The sequence below is a fragment of the Papio anubis genome, chromosome 5 (genome assembly GCF_008728515.1).
Source record: "Papio anubis isolate 15944 chromosome 5, Panubis1.0, whole genome shotgun sequence".
In the NCBI taxonomy this organism is placed as follows: Eukaryota; Metazoa; Chordata; class Mammalia; order Primates; family Cercopithecidae; genus Papio; species Papio anubis.
Window position 1 is genome coordinate 160,755,122 of NC_044980.1, and position 24,645 is coordinate 160,779,766.

The window sequence follows — 24,645 nt, forward strand, 5'->3', positions numbered from 1 at the left end:
TGTTGGCAGGGAGTAACCCCAAGCCAACAGAATGAGGTAATCAGCTAGCAAGTGCAGACAGGTGCACCTGAGTCTCCTGCTCCCCAGAACAGGACGCCCCATCTCCTGGCTGTGGGCCATAATCAGTGTCCTTCTTTCTTTTCTGGTTGGTTGGTTGGTTGGTTGGTTTTTTGAGACAGAGATTCACTCTGTCACCCAGGCTGGAGTGCAGTGGCACAATCTCAGCTCACTGCAACCTCCTTCTCCTAGGGTCTAAGCGATTCTATTGCCTCAGCCTCCAGAGTATCTGGGATCACAGGGGCATACCACCACACCCAGCTAATTTTAGATTTTTCATAGAGATGGGGTTGCACCATGTCAGCCAGGCTGATCTCAAACTCCTGATCTCAGGTGATCCACCTGCCTCAGCCTCCCAAAGTGCTGGGATTACAGATGTGAGCCACCAAGCCAGGCCTGTCCTTCTTTCTTGATGAAAACTCTTAAGAGGCCCCAAACATAAGGTCCTCCCGTATCACAAATTCGCATTGACCTTTGTTCCTTCACTGACAGCTGTGCCCAGGATGCCTTGAGCTCTGCCAGTTTCTGTGACTGCAGGCAGCCAGCAGACTCGTGCCCTCCTGCCAGGGGGAGAACTTGCCATGTTAGCAAGAGAGACTCCCATCACATCCAAGCGACTGAGTATGTGTCCAAGTGACAGAAATGCGGATTTACTCTCTTGACCTCACACTGAGCCTCCTGTGCCCTCAGATGTGCAGTGCAAATGGCAGCTCCTTGTCTTCTTATAAACCTGCCAGTCTGCATCAGGCATCTGAAGACATCCTTGCAGTGAATGGAGGAATCAGTCGGCATGCGTTTGCAAGAGTGTTCATTCCACAGCCCCCACCATCTCGGGGGCCCTGAGAGGCTCCAAAGGCAAAATGAAACTGACCTGCTCATGGAAATAACATGGAATGGATCTAACACATTGTCCTGAGTCAGTCTAGGGGACTGAACTTACTCGTGCATTCAGCGAATACTTGTGATGTGCCCACTGTGAGACAGGTACTGCACTAAGAGCCAGACTAGAGGGAGGAGTGAGGGAACCACAGGCTCTGCCTTCCGAGAGCTTCTGGTCTGATCAATTCATATTAAAAGCAATGGGGTAACGTAAATGGGAGCTCAAAATGCTGTGATGCGGACTTTGAACGCTATAGACATTCCAAAGGAGAAAATAAGGAAGTTTATAAAGCAATAAAATGTGCGTGTTATAAATGGGGGAGTAAGTTCCCCTGGTGGGGTCTTTAAGGATCACTCCAACTGTGGAACTCACGCTGGGAGAGACATATGAAATTCGGGGACTTATTATACTCATAGATTCTAGAGAGGGAGCCACAGCACACATGCAGAGGGCTGTGTAGGACCAGCTTCAAGGGATCGGGTTCAGCCTGGCAGGTGGGAGCTGAGAGAAAGTGAGGGCTGGTGGCCAAGTGCCTTTATTGCCGAGTCAGGGTGGAGCAAAAGGCATAGGGTATTTTACTGGTGCATTTGAATGTCACTAGATCACAGTCAGGGAAGGCCGGAAGGGGAACCTGGGGCAGAGGCCGGCCTTATCACACAGGTGCTCCTGGTCTCCTGGGCCGTGAGAGACTGGGTTGCAAGGATGCCTGTAAGGCATCATGAACATTTGAAGTTTTCAAAGTTTTTAAAAAAAATTTTTTTGCTGCAATATATATATTTTAATTCAAAGTGAATCGACAGTAATACACTGTAAATTCTTATTTTGACACTCACCAAAATAGTCACCTGGAAAACCCACTTTTTGTGACAAAGTACAGAAGGTTCGGTCACATTTAAATCACTGGGAACTAGAGACAAATACTATCGCAAACCGTAATAGACATTACATCCATAACATTTTCCCAGTCCTTCTTGTAATATTGCACAGTGCAATTGCTACATGGCAAACTAGTGTAGCATAGGAGTAAAGGCAAAAACAAATAAACCAAAGAACAGTGGTGTGAATCAACAAACATAACCCATTAGCATCAGGGAATATGGAGAAAATGCGACCAAGAAGACTGAATAGTATAGAATTGCATTAATTGAGCAACTTAGAAGGCAAGCTGTTCAGATCCACAACTTCAGGAAAAGTGGCATTTCTTTCCCAGCGATTTGTACCATTTTCCATCAGATACCTCTCCTGTCCAGCAATAAGTGTGTTTATTATTCAAGTTATTGTTTATTCTACAGTTTTTTTGTTATTACTATTCCCCTTGCACGGTTTTCTTATTACTGTAATGCTATTTGTTGTGGGCTAGAGGTTTTTTAATTATTATTCCTTTCCCTTGTATTTGCTTTTATGTGAAGGCTTTAACTTCAGGTGCTTCCTAGGATTGTTTGTAAAGCAGCCTTGCATTTCAGAAGAGAACTGAGGTGTCTGGGGTTTTTTTGTTTTGTTTTGACACTGGCTTCTCGGATGGATTATTTGGGCTGAGCTTGAGGCCTCAACCTGCAGCAGAAACTTAACACACCAGAGCCGTAGTTGTTAGGTAATGCGTATTTAATAGCTATTAGAAATGACAACTCCTGCTGCTAAACAGCTGTCAGTGGAGGCCCAGAAATGCCACAACCACAGGAACATAAAGTCTTCTCTCTAGGGGTTGGTTTCAGCTCCTACCCAGCTTCTGTGGAGCTTTGAAAGAAAAAAACAGGAATCCTGCCATTCTTCTCCTGTTAACCGGCAAAAGTACCCACCACCCAATTCCTCATGGCTACATGCCAGCACTAAAAACAAATCATCATCATCATCATCAGAGCTGACATTTATTGAGTTCTTACTATATATGCCAACCACTGTGCTGAACAACTACGTAATTATATCATTTAATCATCAGTAGCCCTAATTTATAGATGATTATCATCCCATTTTATAGATGTGGAACATGAGGCACACAGAGTTTAAGTAACTTGCTCAAAATCACTCAGCAAGTAAGTGGAATTGTTGGGATTCAAACCAGGCAGTCTGGCCTGGACTTTCAACACTAGACTAGCCATGAGACTGATCTCAGAGGTGAAGCATAAAGGAATTTTGTCTTTGCAGGCAGCTTGTGGGATGCTTACACACTAGAATTCTGAGTTTGAACTCAAGTAAACTTTTCAGGAGAGGAAACAAGAGTTTCCTAGGTAGAAAGTGGCAGAGCCAGGGTTTGAGACAAAAGCTGGCCAGGCACAGTGGCTCACGCCTATAATCCCAGCACTCTGAGAGGCCAAGGCAGGCAGATCGCTTGAGCCCAGCAGTTCATGACCAGCCTGGGCAGCGTAGTGCAATTGCATCTTTACAAAAACTATGAAAATTAGCTGGGCATGGTAGTGAAGCCTGTAGTCCCAGCTACTCAGGAGGGTGAGTTTGGAGGATTGCTTGAACCTGGGAGATGGAGGTTGCAATGAGCAGAGATTTTGCCACTGAACTCCAGCCTGAGTGAGAGAAAGAGAGATAGAGAGAGAGAGAGAGAAATCTTCTGACCTCAGAGCCTGATGTTCTTACCCTCTCTCCTCCCATCACCTGCCAACTCCTGTTCCATCGACCTCCAACAATCTCTGCTCCATTTTTCCTCTCTATCCTTACAGCTGGATTTTTCTATATAAATATTAAGTTGTGGGAGCCACTGCCCTGCTCACTTGGCCACCAGCCTCTCCATGATAGTATTCCTCCTCCCCACCTCCAGAGTTCTCCCAAAGCTCTTAGGGGCATGTCACTACTCTCCTCAAACACCTTCAGTGGCTCCCAGTCGCCTCTCACATGGTTATAAAAGCTTTGGTGTAAAGACATGGATCTGAAGAGATTGTTGTCAATGTGTATTTCCAGGTTCCTCCCCCATGCCAGCCAGTCTGACTTGTAGGACTGGTGTGCAGCTCAGGAATGCCCCTTTGTAACAAGTCCCCTGGGGGAGTCTGACGCAGGTGGTCGGGGCCACATTCCGAAAATGAAAATCACATTTCTTAGAATGATATCCAAGGTCATCCATGATCTGAACTACTCTCGCACTGTCATCTCCCACTGAAACCTGAACACTCACTCTAAGTTCCCGATAGTCACCCTTCATAAAGTGTGAGGCCCTGCTTCTTCCTCTTTGCTCAGGCTGTTTTCTCAGCTGGAATGTTCACATCAATCCCAGCCTTTCCTATCAAGCTGCTGCTCCTCATGGAAGGCCATGCTCACAGTCGCCACCTCCCTGAAGCACCCTCAGATATGACCGTGCAGTCACCTGGGCTTGGCAACATCACAGCAGCAGCCCCTGCCACATGCCGGCCACCTCCTCTCCAGGTGGTTCTCCTGCTCATGACAAGATTCCAGCAGTCCCCCTGGTACCTCCCTGTATTTAGTTTGGTACCCAGGACAAAATATGTGCTTGTTAAATGTCTGGTTACTTGAATAGAGGAGGCAAGGCTTATAAAGATGAAATATGACTGGAAAATGTCACAAGAACCAAAGTGAGTGCTAAAGAACAAGGTTCTAATTTGTCGGATCAATCATGCAGCAATAAGTCAGCCACCTTTGAGGCACGGAGGGAGGGCATGAGCAAAGGAAGGAAAGAAGGAGGAATGAAAAAAGAAGGAAAGAAAGTTTACAGAAAAGAAATGCCATTTATTCCACAATGTGCATGCATTGCCTCATAATAGCAAAGTGATTAAGAAGGAAAGCTGTAGAGTTGGAATTTTCTCGGTTTGAATTCTTGCTGCTCTAGTTAACCGTACCCATTTCAGAAAATTACTTAACCCCTCTGAGCCTCAGTTTTCTCATCTGTAAAATGGAGACAACAGCTATATTTCCTATTACATTGCTGTGAGGACCAAAAAGTAAATACACGGAAACTTTGTAGAACCATGCTTGGCATGTATTAAATGTTAGCCAGTATCCACCTTCACAAGCCTTTGAAATAATTCATTATTATTATTCCTATTTTACAGTAAAAGAAACAAAGACTTAGAGAAAGTAAGCTATGTCCCCAAGGTTACATAGCAGGGCCATGTCTGCCTGGTTCTGAAGCTTGTGCCCTGATAGCCATCCAGGAGAGAGACGTGACAGGAAGACCCCCTGAATCCAGGGCAGTGTGACCACTCCTGAAGTCCTCAACAATAAATACTGCCAGCAGCTGGGGTTCTCTGAGCCCCCTCTGACTCTGCCTCACAATATGCTCTCCTGTCTCCCATTAATAGACATCTTCCTCTGTACCGTGGAGAACAATGACAAAGGTCTTCGTCCCCTCCCTGAGGGTGGATGGTCCTCCCCGTCACCAGGAATGCCTCCCTCAGAGTTTCCTTCTCTCTCCATGAAGGAGGCTCAGGTCCCAGCTGTCCTTCTTGAGACAGCCAGGGCTGCATCCTAGCTCCTTCAAACCTTCCATCATTCATACCCATCTCCTTCTACCACCCCATCTTGCCCTGAAATCCTCATTAATGCAGACAGGCCATGGGCCATAGCTGCTGCCCAAAAGAATGTCCCTCAGCCCACCACAGCTGGATGGCCAAATCCCACCTCTCTTTCCTCCCCCCCACTGACCTGAAGAAACGTACAGGGATTCTTTGGCAGCAAAGGCCCAGGAGCAGGAGCTTGAAGCAGGTGCACTTGGTATATGCTTTGCAGAAAGCGACTGAGCAGACACCCTTGGCAAAGTCACCTTTGATAAAATAGCATAAGAAGAATCGCCACCACCTATTGAAGATCAACTACATGCCGGGTGCTGTGCAAAGGGTTTTAAGTGAATGCTCTCATTTCATCCTTATATCATACGTCATGATCATCTCTGTTTCACAGCTAAAGAAGTTGAATCTCAGAGAGATTCAAGACCCTTGCCCAGGTATGGTTTTTGAACTATGTTTTTACCCACTGGATTAGTGATACCCACACTGGAGCCCTTGTTGGAATCATCTGTTAACACACAGATTGCTGGGCTCCACCTGGAATTTCTGATCCAGTAGGTCTGGGGTACTAGCATCAGGATTTTGTTAAATATCCAAATGCTCAGGCCTCATGCCAGACATTCTGAGTCAGAAGCTGCATTCTAACAGGGTCCCCAGATGCCTCCCATGCACATTCAAGTTTGAGTCTAGATAAATTGCCCTTGAACTCTGCTCAGACTGCCCAAAGAGAACAGAGATCGAGGCAGTCACATCACTTTTGACCTCTCATCCCCCTGGCTTGCCAAGCAGGCATGGAGGAGCCCTTTCCTCCCCAGTTTGGAACTTACAGTGCACATTATTTGGTGGCCACGTGTGAGTCCATGCCTGCAAGCTCCAAAACACGGCTGCCCGTGATGTTTCTCGTGGCTGTTGCATTACCAAACAGAAATCACTTCGCGGGGCTTCAGTTCGTCAGCCCTCCCCGAAGTTAAATTGCTTCTGAGACTAAAAACCCTTCTTTTGTTTTCCTTTTTAAACTACTAGATGAGTAGCAGAGCAGCCCTGGAAGTCAGAATACCTAACCCTAGGGAGACGTGATGCACACAGAGCTGGGCAAATCCTGTGGTTTATGGGAAAATCTTTTGTGCTGGGAAATAAACCAGTCTTTAGAAAGAGGTCAGCTGGGATGGGGGACAGGGAAAGGACGTTTTACCCTATCTTGTCTCTTTACAAAGTGACCAGTTGGAACAGTTTTCTCCCAATGAGAATAGTGATAATAAAATCCTATCTAGTGATGTCTGTGTGCCAGGCTCTGTGCACAGCACTTCACATCATTATCTCATTTCCTCCCCTTGGAAACACTATGGGGTAAGTCCTGCAGAATTCTTATCCTACTTCAAAGATAAAGCAATCAAGGCTGAAAGCAAAGTATCCATAGTCACACAGCTGGCAAAAATAAGGGAAAGAGGAAAGGAAATTCAGGCTGTCTAACTCATAAGCCTACACCACGCCCAGAACCGTTCTGCCTGCTGAGAGGCAGCATTGGATGAAACAGACCCCTCATGCCTTCAAGAAGCTTCCATGTTTGCAGGTAATAGGACGCCAACAACTTGCAAATTCATCTTGATGCTCCAAATACAACAGAAGCGTAAACCTACTTCCGTCTGGACTTGAGTTGCAGAAAAGCTTACTGTGTACTCCGAAGAATCTAAATATTCATTATGTAATTAATGCCATTCAGTCTTACACACACACATACACACAACAACGGAGACTTTTTTAAAGAACAGCTTAAGTACTTATCGATTGAGAACTTTTATAACTCTCAAAATGGAGGCATCCCCATATCTCTACAGGTATTTTAAATGAATTGAATTAATCATAGGCTTAAAAGTCTCTTGCGATCTTCGTTAACTTCCCTGGGTTTAATTAAAACATCTGTGCACTTTTAATTTATCGATTCATCCAACTCATATGTCATGTTTTTAACACACCCCAGCATGCTCTGCATCATTTTTAACCCGATTTCCACTTAACTAAAGCAATTAAATTCACCCCGGATTAATTAAAGCATCTATACTTTCGTGCTTAAGTCAGCGTGTGCTTCTTTCCCCACATGGCTCCTGAATGTCAGAGATTTGACACACCTGATGAGTTTTTTGTCCTTCTGGAAATTCTTCCCTGAATCACTTTCTTGCTTATTAATGTGCCATTTGACAGAATGGGAATGAGGAAGTTGGTGTAGCTGAACTTTGGCCCTCTGAGCCAGGGACTCTGACCCCATCTGTCACAATGCACCATCTGGTTTCCTCTCTTCACGGGGGTCCTGCCAACTCTTGCCCCCACTGAAACCAACTAAAGTGTCTGAGTACTCTGGGCAGGAAGGTGGCGGGGGTGGGGGAGAGGGCTGTTCAGGTCAGAGGTGAGCATCACACTTAGGATGGCTGGTGATCTTTGCATTTGTATTTCATAATCACTGCCAGCTCTCTTTCCAACTTCGTCTCTCTCTCTCCTTCCCTACATATACAGACCTTTATAGCTCTGCCCATTTAATAGGTCAGGAAAACTGAAATGCCGAAGTCAACAGACTTCCTGCTTGGGCATGGTGAGCCAGGGAGCTGTCCACAGAGTGACAAATCATCTCCCTGAAAACTAGATTTGATTTGCACCCATCCACTGGGATGGAGAGAGCCCATCCCCTCAGCCATGGCAGCATTGAGTGTAAGCAGCCTTATTTTTTTCCCCAATCAGATAAGCCAAAAATATTTCTCATCATTTTTATCTGTACTTACTTAATTTTGAATGAAGCTGAGTATCTTGTCTTACCTTTATTGGCAACTTATCTTATTTCTGATATGTGCTTTGCCTAGGTTTTCATTCATCTTTTTATTAATTTGCAAGAGTTCTTTGCGTATTTCAGATATCAAACGTTATGCTGTAAAACATGAGAAAAAAATATTTCTTCTCAGAGTTGCTTGTCCCCTAATTTTGCTTAGGGTATCCTTTGTCACAGAGAAGATATTAATTCTCTATAATCAAATCTGATCTTCTGTTCCTTCATGGTTTCTAGAATTTATGTCTTACATATCTCCCTCCCAGGAAAATAAAATTAGTCTCCAGTATTTTTTCTAATATGTTTGTAGTTTTTGTTTTTCTACTTAGGTCATTAATCTGTATGGAATTTTTTTTTAACTTTTACTTCAAGTTCAGGGGTGCAAGTGTGGGTTTGTTACATAGGTAAACTTGTGTCGTGGGGGGTTGTACAGATTATTCCATCACTCAGGTATTAAGCCTAGTACCCATTAGTTATTTTTCCTGATCCTCTCTCTCCTCCCACCCTCTACCCTCCAGAAGGTCCCAGTATGTGTTTTTTACCTGTATGTGTCCATGTGTTCTCATCATTTAGCTCCCACTTATGAGAATATACAATATTTGGTTTTCTGTTCATTAGTTTGCTAAGGATAATGGCCTCCAGCTCTATCCATGTCTCTGCAAAGGACATGACCCCATTCCTTTTTATGGCTGCATAGTATGGAATTTATTTTTGAATACTGTGTGCAGTGGGGGTCAAATTTTATTACTTAATTTTCTACCAGATGGATTGCCAGTTGCAGGGATCTTGCTAGAAGGGAAACTCACCTTTCTGACACTGTTTTGCTCAGCACCAAGTTAAGTCCACAACCTCAAAAGCCAATGGGGTGGCCTTTGGAGTTTTGGTTTGGGGGGTCACCGATCTTTGTTTACCTGGCCTCCGTGACCCAAATATTACATCCTCAATTGCTTCAGGAGGAACAATGCATCTTCTTTTCTCCATCACTTATCCTCTACCACCTAACCAAGCTACTAACCCATGTGAGTTATTCATCACTGTTGCTGACTAACTGGGATATAAGGCAACCAACTATTAGTGCTATTTTGACAATTCGCTTAGAGTACTAACTTTAAGCATTCTCACCTCTCTTTTCCAAAGAAATTTTGCAACAGACTTCAGCTGGGTGTAGCGGCTCATGCCTATAATCCTAGCACTTTGGGAGGCTGAGGCAGGAGGATCACCTGAGTTGAGGAGTTCGAGTTCAGACAGGGCAACATAAAGAGATCCCATCTCTACAGAATTTTATTTTAATTAGCCAGGCATGGTGGTGCACACCTGTGGTCCCAGATGCTCTGGAGGCTGAGGCAGGAGAATTGCTTGAGTCAGGGAGGTAGAGTCTACAGTGAATGGTGATCCTGCCACTGCACTCCAGCCTGGGTGACAGAGCAAGACCCTGTCTCCAATAAATAAAAATAATAATAATAATAATAACAATAAAATGAAATAAGTATAAAACAGACTTCAAATAATTTTTAAATACATTATTTGAAATTCCCTCTACACATCTAGTCCAGCCCACAAATTATTTGTCAAGATGCAGTCATTTTTGCTCTGCTTTTATGACTGAGCCTCTCCAATATCCTTAACTTTTCTCCATGTATTCTCTCTACTGCAAGCTCCAAGTGGACAGGTGGCTTCTCCTGTTACTTCCCACCGAGTATATAACACTGATCATTCATCTCATCCCTTACAGAGAACTTCGTGGAGGCCGGGGGGGCGGGGGAGCTTCAGCTGGATCATTAAAATGAGCTTTATACCATTTAGGTGAATCTAAATTCTGTCATTTTTTTGTCATCAGCCTGTTAACCTGTCAGTTGTTAGTGGTAGTGGTAATTTATTTTTCTTCTGTGGGAGTCTTAGAGCTTCCATTTACTAGATTTAGTAAAACAGGAATAGTCAATTTGTACAAACATTTTAATTAATTTTACATAGAAGCTTGAATGCACAATGTTCTGCTCCCGTAAGCCTTAGGAAGAAGAGAGACATGCGGAGACACAAAACGCTCCACTTTCATACCTGACCAATCACAACCAACTCCCTCCCACACCAGAAAAGACTGGAAGAAGAAAGAATGAAATCTTTCCATTAGTATGATTTGACATACGTCTGGTGGTTGCTAGTGTTTGTGTGTGCTTGTTTAAGACCTATGGCATTTCTTTATTTTATTAGCCCTTGAAGTCAGATTGGAGATTGAGATGGAAATTTTATAAGGGAGCATCTGTTCATTTGCCTACCAAGTGTCAGCCCCTCCTGTGAGCCATACATGTTATCTCACTTAATCCTTCCATCAATGCTGAAAGACAATTTTTTGAAGGGGAAACTGGGTCTTTGAGAGGTGCAGTAATCTTGCCAAAATCCACAGCTGGTAAGATACAGGCTTGGTTTTGAACTCAGGTCTTTCTGGCACCAAAACCCTTGCTATTACCACTTCTGCTCCATAATACTTCTTGGCACAGAGTAGGCAGTCAGTGTCATTTTTCTATAACCTGTCATAAAAAATAATGCAGCTTGTGTGATAGCAAAAATATAAGACTATTAGTACAAGAGCTTCCCCATTTCACATCCAGCCTCTTGAATAAAGATCAGCCTGAGCCTCAGATACTGGGATGCCCTGGGTTGAGTTATGTCTGAGAATCAATCAGTTGCCCCAGAGGGAAGGTGCTCTCCATGCAGGACACCCCAGCCGCCACCGGAGGGAGCTCATCTGGTGTTTCTGCACTCTGCCCCATGGCAACTGGATTACTAGAAAGTCTCGCTCCCTGATGTGCCGACTTCCACTTCTTTGTATGGCATAAGCGAATCCCATCGAGTGTCCTGCTTTCCAGTGAACATCACAGTGTTTTGCATTTTTGACCACACTCCCAGTGAGCATGCAGCAACCCTGAAGGAAGGCTGCGTTTGGAAGGTGGAGAACTCTCTGACCTATTTTTTATTTTTTTCACTGAGTAATTTAAGTAGGTCAAATTTTAAATTTGATTTCCCAAGCACCTGGTTTTAAATAAAACCCATTCTTACCTTCTAGACAATCCTATTTTTTTTCTATTTGAAGTTTCCCATGCAGAGAGGAACGATTGTCACTATAGGGCAAAGAAATAATTTGGCCAGGCACAATGGCTCACACCTGTAATCCCAGCACTTTGGGAGGCCACGGCGGGTGGATCACCTGAGGTCAGGAGTTCGAGACCAGCCCTAGCCAACATCGAAGAAAACCATCTCTAAAAAGCAAAAAATTAGCTGGGCATGGTGGCAGGCACCTGTAGTCTCAGCTACTCAGGAGGCTGAGACAGGAGAATCACTTGAACCTAGGGAGGCAGAGGTTGCAGTAAGCTGAGATCATGCCACTGCACTCCAGCCTGGAGGTGACAGAGCAAGACTCTGTCTCAAAAAGAAAAGGAAGGAAGGAAGGAAGGAAGGAAGGAAGGAAGGAAGGAAGAGGAAGGAAGGAAGGAAGGGAAGAGAAAAGAATTTTATCTATATTTTTTATCAATTAAAAAAGACAAAACTTTTGCACCTTACTTTCCACCCTCTTCCACCTTTTGGGAGGAAGGAGGATGTAATCAGAGACTAGTGTTGGTGATTTGATGTAACTTTCTTTGCCATCCATGACAGCCCATCCAATATATAACCCTTAGGTCAGAGAGTCAGAAACAGCCCTTGGAAGCTCATCCAAGTACACATTGTGCAACCATACTTCTCACTGTTTTTTTATTTCAGTGCAGGGCTGGAAGGGGGCTGAGAAGTGATGTTGATTCTAGTCTTCCCACCAGGAAATACCTTCACTGTTACCTAGATCAGAAATGACAAGTAGGTTTTCTCTTGAATACCAACTCTGCCTGCTTGCCGGTCTCAGCCTGGGCACTGCATTGACAGTTTTGAGGCTCTGTCTAGGCTCAGGGGAACGAGATGCCGTGATCAATTAGTGATGTCTGCAGTGGTGTGGAAAGGTAGTACTGTAGTTCATACGCACACACTTGCCATCCCTGACCTAGAGCTTAGCATGAGTCTCAGGAGGAACTGGCATGGAACAAACTTACTGTCTTAAATCCCTCTCAAAACTTTAAGAAAGTCCAGAGTTTCTCATGCTAGTTCATATTTGCATGTTCCCTAATTTAAATCTTGAGCACCCTGGGTTCAAAGCTCTTTTACTACCCTCTCTTAGACAATCAGCCTCTGCAGCAACTCTGTACAAACTCCTCTGTTTAAGCATCCTGGAGATAGAGAGTATGATCCCTACATTTAGACAGTTCATCTAAATTCAATGTGCGGCTTTGAAGTTCTCACTTTTGAACTCATTCTTCTTCTCTGGTACATTCATAAGGATAAAATTTCTACAGAAAATAGCGCCCCCAATAGTTTTGGCAACTGTCCTATTATAAAGCATTTTGAGGGGAAATATCCCCTTCATTGTATGTCAACTATGAGATAGTTCTATTTCAAATCAGTTTGCAATTAAGGTCAAATATGCACTTCCCCAGAAAAAAAGGCATTGTGTTTACAGCATGAGATTCACTCCAGGGACTGTTCTTCCCACGTCTTTCATAAATGGCCATTTAGTGCTTGCCCACAACCCCCTACCACTGGGAAATCTCTGAATATCAGAAACACAGGAGAAATGTTTACCTAATCAAGCCACCATTGATGAATGTAGCAACAGAAGGAAATCAACAATGATAAACATAGTCCCTGTCTTGAATAGCTGACTATATCTTTGGGAAATTAGACATGCACAGAGGAAAGTTAATTACCATAAAAACTACATAGAAACATGACAACAAAAGGGGATTCATGAGGCTGGGTGGGGCAGGTAACTAGGAAGTGACATGATTAGGTATGCCATCGCTGCATGGCACAGGGAGCTCACCCAGGTTGTAGATGTGTATACACACACATGCAGAATTCTTGTGACCTGTGCATTCCAAACCATGGATAACACCAGGAGTCATTGAAACACCTGTGTCCATCGTTTCTGAAGGCCTCCAAATGCCACTTCCATAGCCGGAGGATTTTAGGCCCAAATTTGAAGGCAGACTAGAAAGTTAGGCTCTTTACAAACTGATGTGGAAGTGAGAAGTCCAAGACCTGAAGGAGACTGACCACTGAAATCCCATTCTTGATGAACTCTGAAAGGTGGGAATTGGCACCTTTGAGGCCAAACTGATTAAAGCTGTAGGTAGTCTCCTCCCAGACAATCCCCACTGATTTTCCAACCTTCTTCCCACCAACAGATGGAAGAGGGTACAGCTGAAGGGTGAACTGCTAGAAATTTCATGTCTTCAGCCTACCTGCCCCCTTTTCTTTTTTTTTAATAAGTGAAGCATATTTAATCATTATACTTTATTATACATATTACACTTTGAAGGAGGCACAATGACAGTAGTCTGTCCTTATCCTCAGGGCATACATTCCAAGACCCCCTGTGTGTACCTGAAACCACAAATGGTACAAACCCTACACATACCATGTTTTCCCTACACATACCATGTTTTCCCTACATGCACATTTCTAGGATAAAGTTTAATTTATAAGTTAGGCACAGTAAGAGATTAACAATAATAATAAAATAGAACAATTAAAGCAGTAGCTGTAACATAAATTATGTGAATGCAATTTCTGTCTCTCTGAATTCCTTACTGTACCGTATTCACCTATTTTCAGACAGCAGTTGACCACAGGTAACTGAAACTGAAAGTGAAACTGCGGATAAAGGGGGAACTACTTCATTTCTTCATGGTATAGATAAGAAAACTGAGGCAGTGAGACTTTTAGTGGCTCAGCTGTGTCTCATCCCCCCTTCCTTTTTAATAGGCATAAACTCATTAGGAATAAGAGTCGACTGATCTGAGGGTGAAATAATCAGCAAAATGGATTCTAACCTCCAATACCAACAACAGAACAACAATAAGTACTTCAGTGTCACTTAGTGAAGGACACCACTTCAAAGCTGGGCCAACCTGGTTCCCCGCTGGGCTCCCCTGCTTGTGAGCTGTGTGACTGCACATGTCACTTCCCCCGTCTGAACCTCACCTGCAAAAATGGGAACCACAATTGTAGCCTCCACCTCATAGGGTGATTATGATGATGAAATCATGAATTGCACATAAAGCCTTCTTTCTATACCGTGCCCAGCACATAACAAGCATTTAACTGGTGGTAGCCGCTGTTATCAGTAGCACTTATGTTGTTTATCTGGCAATGGTTCTGCACTTCCACAGCCAGAATCCCCAACCTAGAACACTGTAAGCCAAGCCCCAAGGCCAGACAGCTCTACCTCCTTAGACTGCCACCGCCCCTCAGATGCTGATCCTTCGTGACCTGGTGCTCTGTCTTTGGTTTGTGCAGCTGCCTGCCCTGTCCTGTGCAGTGGGAATGGACAATATTCTAAAGGGACGTGCCAGTGTTACAGTGGCTGGAAAGGCGCAGAGTGCGACGTGCCCATGAATCAGTGCATCGATCCTTCCTGCGGGGGCCACGGCTCCTGCATTGATGGGAACTGTGTCTGCTCTGCTGGCTACAAAGGCGAGCACTGTGAGGAAGGTAAGCCCTCCAGTCTCTGAGCTAGGCAGCAGTAGAGGGAGGTGTTTGCAGGGCCCGACATTTGCTAATGAGCCCAGTCTCGGGCTGCGTGTTTTGCAAGAGAAGTTTCAACATTTTGCACAAAAAGCTTCAAACTCTTTTGCTTTGATAAACTTCTTTAGCTGTAGAACAAGAAAGGCCTCTGGAGATGGTTCTGGAAGAAACGTTTTGTTTTACTCTCCTTTATAGAAATTAATTCCTTTTCTCTTTCACCTTTTTCTCTTTAAATTGCTCTCTCTGCCTTTGTCTTTCTGTCTTCTGTTTCCTTCTACTTTTCCTCCCCTCCCTTCTCTTTCTTTTCCTCTTTTGTTCCTTTCCCTCGCCCTATCTTTCTTCCTCTTTTCTCCTGCTTTATTTAGTAATTGGGAATTACTAAAGCTATTCAGAGAAAAGAAACAAGAATTCCTAAGCCCCTTGCCTCCATTCCAAACAAAAAGCTGTTTGTTGTTGTTGTTGCTGTTACTAACTCTTCCTGGTAATCTAAGACCCATATATGTCCGTGTAAATATTTCACCAAAAATTAATATCAATAGACAGCAATCAGGCTTGAAAGACTATAGGTTTTTTATGTCATTTAGAAAAACCATGTAGGGCAAATTAGCCTGGTTTACCTACAATTGCACAAAACTAGAGGAGAGTGAGAGTGCAGCAAGAGGGATGGGATTTGATGGATCCTGAAAATCTCACCCTGGCAGATACGTAAGGGCCTCTCACACTCATGGGTGAAAATCAGGGATATCATAAACTGAATCTAATCTGACAATATGGTCAGAGATCAGGCCTGGAGATCAGGAGAGGGGGACATAGAAGAGGGGATCCAGGAACAGGGAGAAAGAGCACCTCTCTGGAGGGGATCCAAAAGCAGCTCTAACTAGTCCTAGTTACCTTGATCAGTTATTTGAGATAAATTATTTTGTGCCAAAATGTTGGGACTGATTTGCAGTAGCTATAAGGCAAGAGAGAGCCATGCTGCCTGTCAGCCTTCCTGCTCTGTATTTGCCCTTGCACAATATGGTCTCTGGTTGCCCATTGATTACTTCTCACCATACAAAGAATTGGCCACAGCTGGTAGGAAGGTACGATCATAGACCCTCTCAGCCCCTTGCCCATTCCCCAATCTCTGAATTGGCTTCGTCATTGTCTTCCAGCTGAGGCTCCTTTTGTCTAAGTCAATCTCCCAGTGAAATGTCCTCACACAACTCAAATGGCCCTTTTCCCTCCCGTGTCCCCAATAGAAATAGAAGTATCAACTTGCCCAATAAACTAAGGGGGAAAAGTGAAGCCCCTGCCTATTCTGCATGAACTTGAGGTAACCACCCAAGATGTCCCCATAAAAAAGATCCTGTTGGATGCCATATGCATTCTGTGTTCCTCATGGCCAGGCTAACAAGGGATCTCAGGTTTTATGAGGTTCTCAGATGCTAATTGATTGATTCTTTCATCCCCACAACAGTGGATCTCCAGAGTTCCATACAAAATAATCAATCATCACAGCTCTCACCACAAAGTAATGACAGTGCTTTATACTTAGATACACCCACACAGGGTTCCCTTGTGAAACCCCGTATTTCATCGTTTTTAGAACTATGGCTACCAAAAGTCAGCTTCCATAACATTATTCCTCTAAGATTTTTCAATATATCAGCAGTAATGCCCTTAATGGGGCCCAGAAGTCTGACCCCCAGATCTTCACTTGCTCAGTTTTCTACATAATTTTTCCTCTATTATAAAAGGTAGCCTCCCTATGTCTGCATCATAAAAAATTGGGAGTTTGGATGGAGGAAATACTGATTTAATAACCCTGCTTGAAAGGTTAAAGTTCTTAAAGATAAATGGATTGCAGGAGGCAAAGCTGCATTCGCTGAAAACATAAGAGAGGCCAATAATATGACAAGAAAGGTTAAAACGACCTTTTGCATGCATCATTTGGAGAAAGGAAAGTGCTAGGGCAACAACATTGCCAGTCTTCGAATTTTTTCTCTCCAGTAAAGATTATACACAGCTGTATGCATGGAATCTCAAGTGATTTTCTCAACTTTCTCACTATCCCACCCAGTCTTATTTAAATGTTCAGAGTGAATTAACCATCCAACCAAACAAGCCACGTGAATCATTATGAAAGGATGAAATCTCCTCTATTGATTTCTGCTACCCAAAAAAAATGAACCGAGGTGATTCATATGCTGTTTTCAAAATAGGAAATGGAATCAGAAAGTCTGGATCAGCACTTTTTCTTCAATTTAGCTTTTTTATTTCTGATATTCATCATAGTCATAACGTTCAAACAATTTACCTGAAATGGCCATGGCAACTAAATCAATAGTTGCCATCCCTTCGTTTTTCCTGCATAAACATGGTTGTACTATTAACAAATTTGCACAAGAAAATGAAAGGATGTGTTCGTGAGGTTTCATTCAATGATGTCTGGGGGAGTGGGAAGGTGATGAGAGAGGAATTGACATATTAGTTTAAGTCAGCCATGTTTTCATGTCAGTTTCATGGTTGAGTCATTTTTCAATGACATTTAACTTCATAAATGTAATTCATGGTTCTTCAGGGGCTTATAGTACATATTGTTTGTAAAACTCCTTGACCTCCTTTTTTATCCTTAGGGATAGAAATTGCATTCACAACCCTTTTTTGTCAAACCTACAGAGGGCCCAAGACTAAATGAGTTCTAATGATTTCAGCTGCCAGGGGGCTGGTGTTTCGAGGCACATGGTACTTAGCTGGTAAAGGCCACTGTCCCCTTTTAAGTGTAACACTGTTTCTATTTATAAAGCTTCGTAAAATGCCATAGTCCCTCCTGCCTGCTAAAGACTCTTAAGGACGTGGCCACAAGACCATCTTAGAAAATCGGAACCAAATTTAAAATTCGTAGTAAAACTGCTCCTCTTGAAGTTTGAATTTAGTTATTCCATCCACTGCTGTAATTATATAGCACAAAGGGCATATTTACTGCTATCACTGACCAGAGAAAGGGTTAACTCATATTTTTAGATACAATAAATGGGTTTTTTTTATGGCATTCTAGTACCGGTGCTAATAAATCTCTGTGGATTTTCCTCCTTCCTTTATACCATAATTCAGGATAGAGAAGAGAGAGCTAATGTATCTGGAAAAAAAATGCCATTTTCATTTTTTTTTAGTGTATTACTTTTTATTATTTCATCCTTCTAAGAAAAAGATTGTGATTTTTTTTTGAAAGTTCCTAGCTGCTGGCACCTCACCAAATATTTTAAATGGCTAATTATAGGTTGAGAGCAATTTTTGAAGCAACAAGCCACAAGATATTTTTGTGTATATTTTGATATTTGCCTTATTAGAAATGAGGGCAGAGTGAAAAACTAGAACTTCAGAATTTCCTTTATTGGAAGAATATAAACATGATGCGTTCTGAATGAATTTGTTCATAATTTACAGATCCCCAAATATGAATTTTTTCCAAAAGCAAGAAATCGTTAGCACCATTTCTCTTTCCCATCAGTCCTTTCTCTACACAAGAAGGTTGTCCCATCAATGACAAATGCTTATAGCATAGTCTGTCCTTCATTCTTGCAGCAACTGTGTATTGAACACCTGGTATATTCCCTTACCTGTGCTAGGCATGAGACACCAAAGGCCCTGCACAGCCCTTTGTCTTTTTTTTTTTTCTTCTTCTTCTTTTTTTTTGAGACAGAGTCTCACTCTGTCACCCAGGCTGGGGTGCAGTAATATGATCTTGGCTCACTGCAAGCTCCGCCTCCTGGGTTCATGCCATTCTCCCGCCTCAGCCTCCCGAGTTGCTGGGACTAAAGGCACCGGCCACCATGCCTGGCTAATTTTTTGTGTTTTTAGTAGAGACAGAGTTTCACCATGTTAGCCAGGATGGACTCAATCTCCTGACCTCATGATCCACACACCTCGGCCTCCCAAAATGCTGGGATTACAGACATGAATCACCACGCCCGGCCCGCCCTTTGTCTTCTATGTGTTTGATGCTTTCAGCTCAAGTTTACATTCAGATGAGCTCCACCACCCTAAATGGAGCAAATCTGAAGGTATCAAATGGGCTTATGTCATCAGGAGTTATATTCCCTGAGACAATGAATTCAACTGTAAAGTGATAGTAACAAGATTATGTAACATCATCATAAATATCTCCAACTAATAATAATAAGCAACTAAAATTCACCTCTGGGGGAGTGTACCCCTGATTTTTTTTAACCACTGTTTTTTCCCCATGCCTGAAATGGTTTTGAAATGACTTCCATAAATAATACCGTCCTAAGAATACGCAAATGGGATTGTGAGAAATATCTCTTACCTCTGAAAATTATTATTTTTGCCTCAAGGGAGGGCTGCCCTTTGGAAACTTCTTGGAATATTGTGATTTCTAATAAGTCCAAATTTCTCAAGTGTGATGTCCCTCAGGACTGGTTAGTTTGTGGCATGGATAATCTAAATAATATCATATTTAAATACACTATTAAAATACACTAATGGCTGAGCATGGTGGCTCACACCAGTAATCCCAGCACTCTGGGAGGCTGAGATAGGAGGATTGCTTGAGCTCAGGAGTTCACAACCAGCCTGGGCAACATAGCAAGATCCCATTTCTAGAGAAAATAAAAGCTTAGTTGGACATGGCAGTGTGTGTCTGTGGTCCTAGCTAGTTGGCAGGCTAAGGCAGGAGGATCACTTGAGCTCATGTGTTCGAGGCTATAATAAGCTATTATCATACCACTGCTTTCTAGCCTGGGTGACAGAGCAAGACCCTGTCTCAGAAAAAACAAAAAAACAAAAAAAAAACCACTATTTTATGCCCCATAGGGAAAGAAAAAAAGACACTCAGCATAAAAAATGTCTTAGGAGATCCTACAGAAAGCTGAGACCCTGAGGAATTACTATCTTAGTGTAATAGTGAATTATTTAGAGACCGGAAGTCTTGCATATTTCAATCTTGGCATTGTGCAAGGAAAGAAAACAAAATTTTCTGAGAATTTAAACCATAAGACAGCACGCATACACAGGAAGGATTTAATAACACTGTCAGTGTGGTCTCCTCAAGAAGAGAATTCAAAGTGGTCCCAAGCTAGCTGTACCCCCAGGTGATGGAAGAAGCAATCCTTTAATCTGGGCCAACAGGCCTGATTTGGAAGCCGTAAAAACAGGAGAAATATGTCATAATCAAATAAGGTGACGATACATCCACATTTGTCTGATCCACAAAGCAACATCTGAACCCTCTGCTAGACCATCATTTCTCATTAAACCACATATTACACAAAGAACCCTCTTCTCCAAATGGCATTGCATCATTTCCTGAGAATACACAGGAACACATAAGAAAGCTGGGCTTCCTCTAAAAGGCCCTATTTATTCAACCCTTAGATTGAATGGAGGTCCCAGGTTTGAGATCACATTCTCATGCAAAAAGTCGAACTGGCCTTTGCAGCTCACTCCTCTCCTCACTGTGAGGTTGTTCAAGTTACCTACTGGATGTATATCCACTCTATTAAGATGGCCAAACAATCAGACAGTGAAACAGGCAAGAACCACAATGACTGGACTCTGCCCATCAACTCATCTGATTGACTGGTAGAAGGTCAGTGCCTCGGCCAGAGATAGGAATCCAGTCCCCTGGTGATTACCTGTAGGAAGGTGATCCCTTTTGAATCATTTTCACACCTAACTTCGCCTCTTCTATCCTGCACATTTACTAACTCCTTCAGTGGGTGTGTGCTCAGAGAATGAATACTAATTTTAGACTTAGCCTAAGTGAAACCTCATTAGGAAAGTGATTCATTTATAAGTTTCATTGGTTTTTCCTTTTCATCTTTTGTTACCTTTTGAAGTCAAGTATTAGTAAAGTTACAATGAGCCTCTCTACTTTTCTCTCTTATAGTGAGGGGCAATGCAGTTTGGCAACGCATGTAGAAACATGGCAAGTATTCACATTTCTATTGCAGATGCTCTGATACGATTCAGTCGAGGTCCTAATCTTTATAAGCACAAGATGCTAAAGGTGGAATGGCATACTTCTATATCTGATTTCTCCTAATTCTGCTTGAGAAAGCCCCTTTTTGTTTCTCTTGCATCTTCTTCAAGTTTGAGATTCGGTGTTTTGACAAATAAGAAGCCTTTTACTTTTTATGGGTGTTCTTCAGGAGACCACATAAGTATTTCTTGGGCTGCTCTACTTGCTAGCAAGTGGATGGGAATTGGTGAGCCACTGGTCCATTCGGCAGCAAGCCCATGTCTCATGGCCCATCCTCCATGGGTGATCAATGCTTTTATTCTTCTGTTTTTGTTTCTGTTTTTTTCAGTTGATTGCTTGGATCCCACCTGCTCCAGCCACGGGGTCTGTGTGAATGGAGAATGCCTGTGCAGCCCTGGCTGGGGTGGTCTGAACTGTGAGCTGGCAAGGGTCCAGTGCCCAGACCAGTGCAGCGGGCACGGCACGTACCTGCCTGACACGGGCCTCTGCAGCTGCGATCCCAACTGGATGGGTCCCGACTGCTCTGTTGGTAAGCCACAAGATTTTCTCCTTCGTCTCTCCAACACTCCTGCCCTGTGTTCCATTCCATTCTCAGATGGATGGGAATCTACTCTTAACACTTAGCTTGGGATAAGGGGACTTTGATGAATCACAATGTGTCTTTCTCATTCTCTTCTCCTCAGTCGTGGAGTCTGTGATCTTTGAGAAACAAACAAAAAGCACTGGGTTGGTTCCATCACCGCAAATGGATGAGGGGCCCAGGAGGGATGCTTCCATTTGCATTATAGGTTTTCTTATGTACATTCCCTAAAGGTACCAGAAAACAAAACAGAACAATTCAGCCCCAGACAAACTAAATGGAACGTCCCATAAAACAGAAAAGAGGCTCCCTCGGGGTGCTGCGTGAACGTGTTCTAAAGCTCTGTAATACTCCAGTGACAGGAAAATAATGAAGTCACGCTGTACACTTCATTTTCCTAAAATTTAGAGCATGTGTCTTCCCTCCAGAGTGACCTTAAAAACGGAACAGTTCAACAGTTCAAGCCAGTCCCAACCTTCCTGAGAAAGGTTCTGCTCACACTGACAAGTCCCTATCCAAGCAAGCGATCATTCCACCCCCTTCCTCTGGGTAGTGAGACAGCTGTCAGATTGCCATGGCAATCAGGAAGAGAATAGATGTGAAGCTTTGCCTACAATGGGAAAGAAATGAATATTTCATTCCAAAAAGAAAAAAAAAAAAAAAAAGGAGAAGAGTCAGTTAAAATGGGCTATTTTGGGATGTCTTCTCAGCCCACTCAACTCTGGCTTCAACTCTGATGCTGGTGGTCCTGGCAAGGCTGTGCAGAGGATAGAAGGAGGTGGGGTCCTAGACCCAAAACCCAGTTATGCTGCAGATATGCTGCGTGACTTTGAGTGAGTCACCGGCCCCACTCCCCGGCCCGGTGTTCCTTCCCCTGGCATGCCAAGCCACGCCTCCCTCAGTAGACTGATGAAAGGGTGAATGTCTGGCATGTGCTTGTCCTCGCGTGAGAGGTCTGGAATACCAGAGAGTGCATATCTGTCTGTCTGTCTCCTCCCCAAGCACAAAAGACTTTGAGCTCCTTTGAGAAAGAAGCTGTGTAAATGCAGCATAATTACAGCGGTCATTATTGCCGCCAAGGTACCGATCTGGGTAAGGGGGGTATCTGCAGTCATCATGGGAATGGAGCAGCAGGGTCCGCAACTGACCTCTTGGACTTGGTCAGTTCAGGCTGTCAGTGGGGGAGGAATCCTAGCTGGCTACAGAGTCAGGATCCATATATGGATCTTTTCAGGTGGGTACTTCCCAGTTAGCTTTGCCAAACTGATTAAAACAGTCTCAATCTCTAGAAGACTCGTTCTCACGTTCTAGTGAGTATCAAAACCACCTGGGGGACTTGTTCCAACAAAATCTCTGAGTCTCATTCCCAGATCTTCTAATTCACTTGGTCCAACTGGGGCACAAGAATCTACATTTCTAACGAGTTCCCAGGTGATACTGATGCTGCTGGTTCCAGGGGCCACACTTTAAGAACCACTTCTCTAGAAAAAAAGAACAATGAACTGATACCCAGCCAAGGAGAGACAAGCCTCCAAAGATGACAGAGCGCTGGGCCTCAGGGCCTGCTCCAGGGGTCCGGGCCGTGTGCGTGGTCTGGACTCCATGGAAGGTTTCACCAGCTGTGGTATTGAGCTGTAATCATTGTTTTTCTTCCAGAAGTGTGCTCAGTAGACTGTGGCACTCACGGCGTCTGCATCGGGGGAGCCTGCCGCTGTGAAGAGGGCTGGACAGGCGCAGCGTGTGACCAGCGCGTGTGCCACCCCCGCTGCATTGAGCACGGGACCTGTAAAGATGGCAAATGTGAATGCCGAGAGGGCTGGAATGGTGAACACTGCACCATTGGTAGGCAAACGGCAGGCACCGAAACAGGCACATATTGCTTTATTTTCATAAATCGTAGATCTATAGTGACGGTCGCGCATGGCAACTGGCTGTTCCTTCAGGGACACAAGTGCTCTCCCACGTTTCCTGCTGCCTCTCCAAATCTCCCAGGGGATAGGGAAGGAGAAAAAGGAGGTCCCTAATTGGGAAGGGCTTTTCCTTCTTTCCAGGATTCCGAGTTGAAAGGAAAGGGACCAGAGCAGATAAGAAAACCCCTCCAAACTTCCAATCTCGGGGAGGGAGAAATGCACACGCATGGGAAATTGTTGTCTGGGGGTTGCAAGCACCCCGAATCACTGTGGTCTGCAGCTCTCCCCTTTTTAAATCCTCTCTCAGCTGGCTGGATCACTGGATCCCTGCTTTGCTGGCAACAAGGTGAACTCACTAATTTTAGGCCAGGTTAGAGACAGGCAGGACTCCGGGGTTCCCTCCATAGCAGGTACCACCATAAGGTCCTGAGATTCCCCATCACCACCACCATCATTAAATATCTCCTGTTCTGGTCCCATTTTATTCTCACTCAGCCACCTCTCTACAAAAGCTTCTTGACCAAGAATATTTTAAAGGTCATTTTCTTTGTTAAGAAGAAATAGTTTTGGAGATTATTCATTTTTATTTTTCTGTCTTTTTTGGGACAATTGTGGTTTAGGGTAGGACTATACTGGATTAAATGTACCTAATCATCCCTTTCGTAGAGGAGCTGGGAGCCAATGGTCTTTGGCTTTCCACATCTCTCAGACAGTTGGGATGACAAAGTTGTCAACTTGAGCATCATTTTACCTCCAGTTTTTACTTTTGTTGTTTAATTGTATCAAGCCTAGGATCCATTTTTATACCAAGCTGACTAATCTACTTGCCTGCATGGAAATTCTCAAAGACTTTTCCAGCCAAACTACAGTTTGGCCCCTTGAAGTTACCTTTGATCCCAGCCATCAAGTTTGAGACCCTCCCCTCTGTCCCAGCCTAACAACCCCAGTCACAGATGGGCCACCTGGAGTGAGAGACAGGGCTAAGAGCTTGTGCAGGGCTGATTCATGAGATCAGACTCAGTTTCCCATGCTGTTCATTTGAGTGGTTATACAGAGATAAAGTGGACTGACTCTGTATTCGATTTCTTCCAGTTCCATCTGATTGGGCATCCGAGGGGCAGCATGCCAATCAGGGCCACAGCCGTAGCACTGGGACCCTGCTGGGACAGTCTGTTGGCAGTGAATTGTTTTTGCAATCTCTCGATGACGCTCCAGGTCTTGCTCCCCTGCAGCCGCTTTTATCCTCAGTTCCCTGCAGAGTCTGAGGAATAATTCAGAAGACTTTCAAGGGAGGGCTGTGCACAGCCCAGTACTGAGACAGTTCTTACAATAACATCCATTCATCAGGGGC

The 24,645-nt window shown here is 43.8% G+C and overlaps 1 protein-coding gene across 6 annotated transcripts in view; it reads left to right on the forward strand.

Moving 5' to 3' along the window:
• Positions 1-24,645, forward strand: part of TENM2 (teneurin transmembrane protein 2) — a 1,283,414-nt gene that overhangs the window by 1,126,608 nt on the left and 132,161 nt on the right. For all 6 annotated transcript variants that reach the window (XM_003900492.5, XM_021940242.2, XM_021940246.2 and 3 more), the window contains 3 exons: positions 14,591-14,785; positions 21,133-21,333; positions 23,041-23,226. In XM_003900492.5, coding sequence (XP_003900541.5) covers positions 14,591-14,785; positions 21,133-21,333; positions 23,041-23,226 — 582 coding nt within the window. The remainder of the gene's footprint in view (positions 1-14,590; positions 14,786-21,132; positions 21,334-23,040; positions 23,227-24,645) is intronic.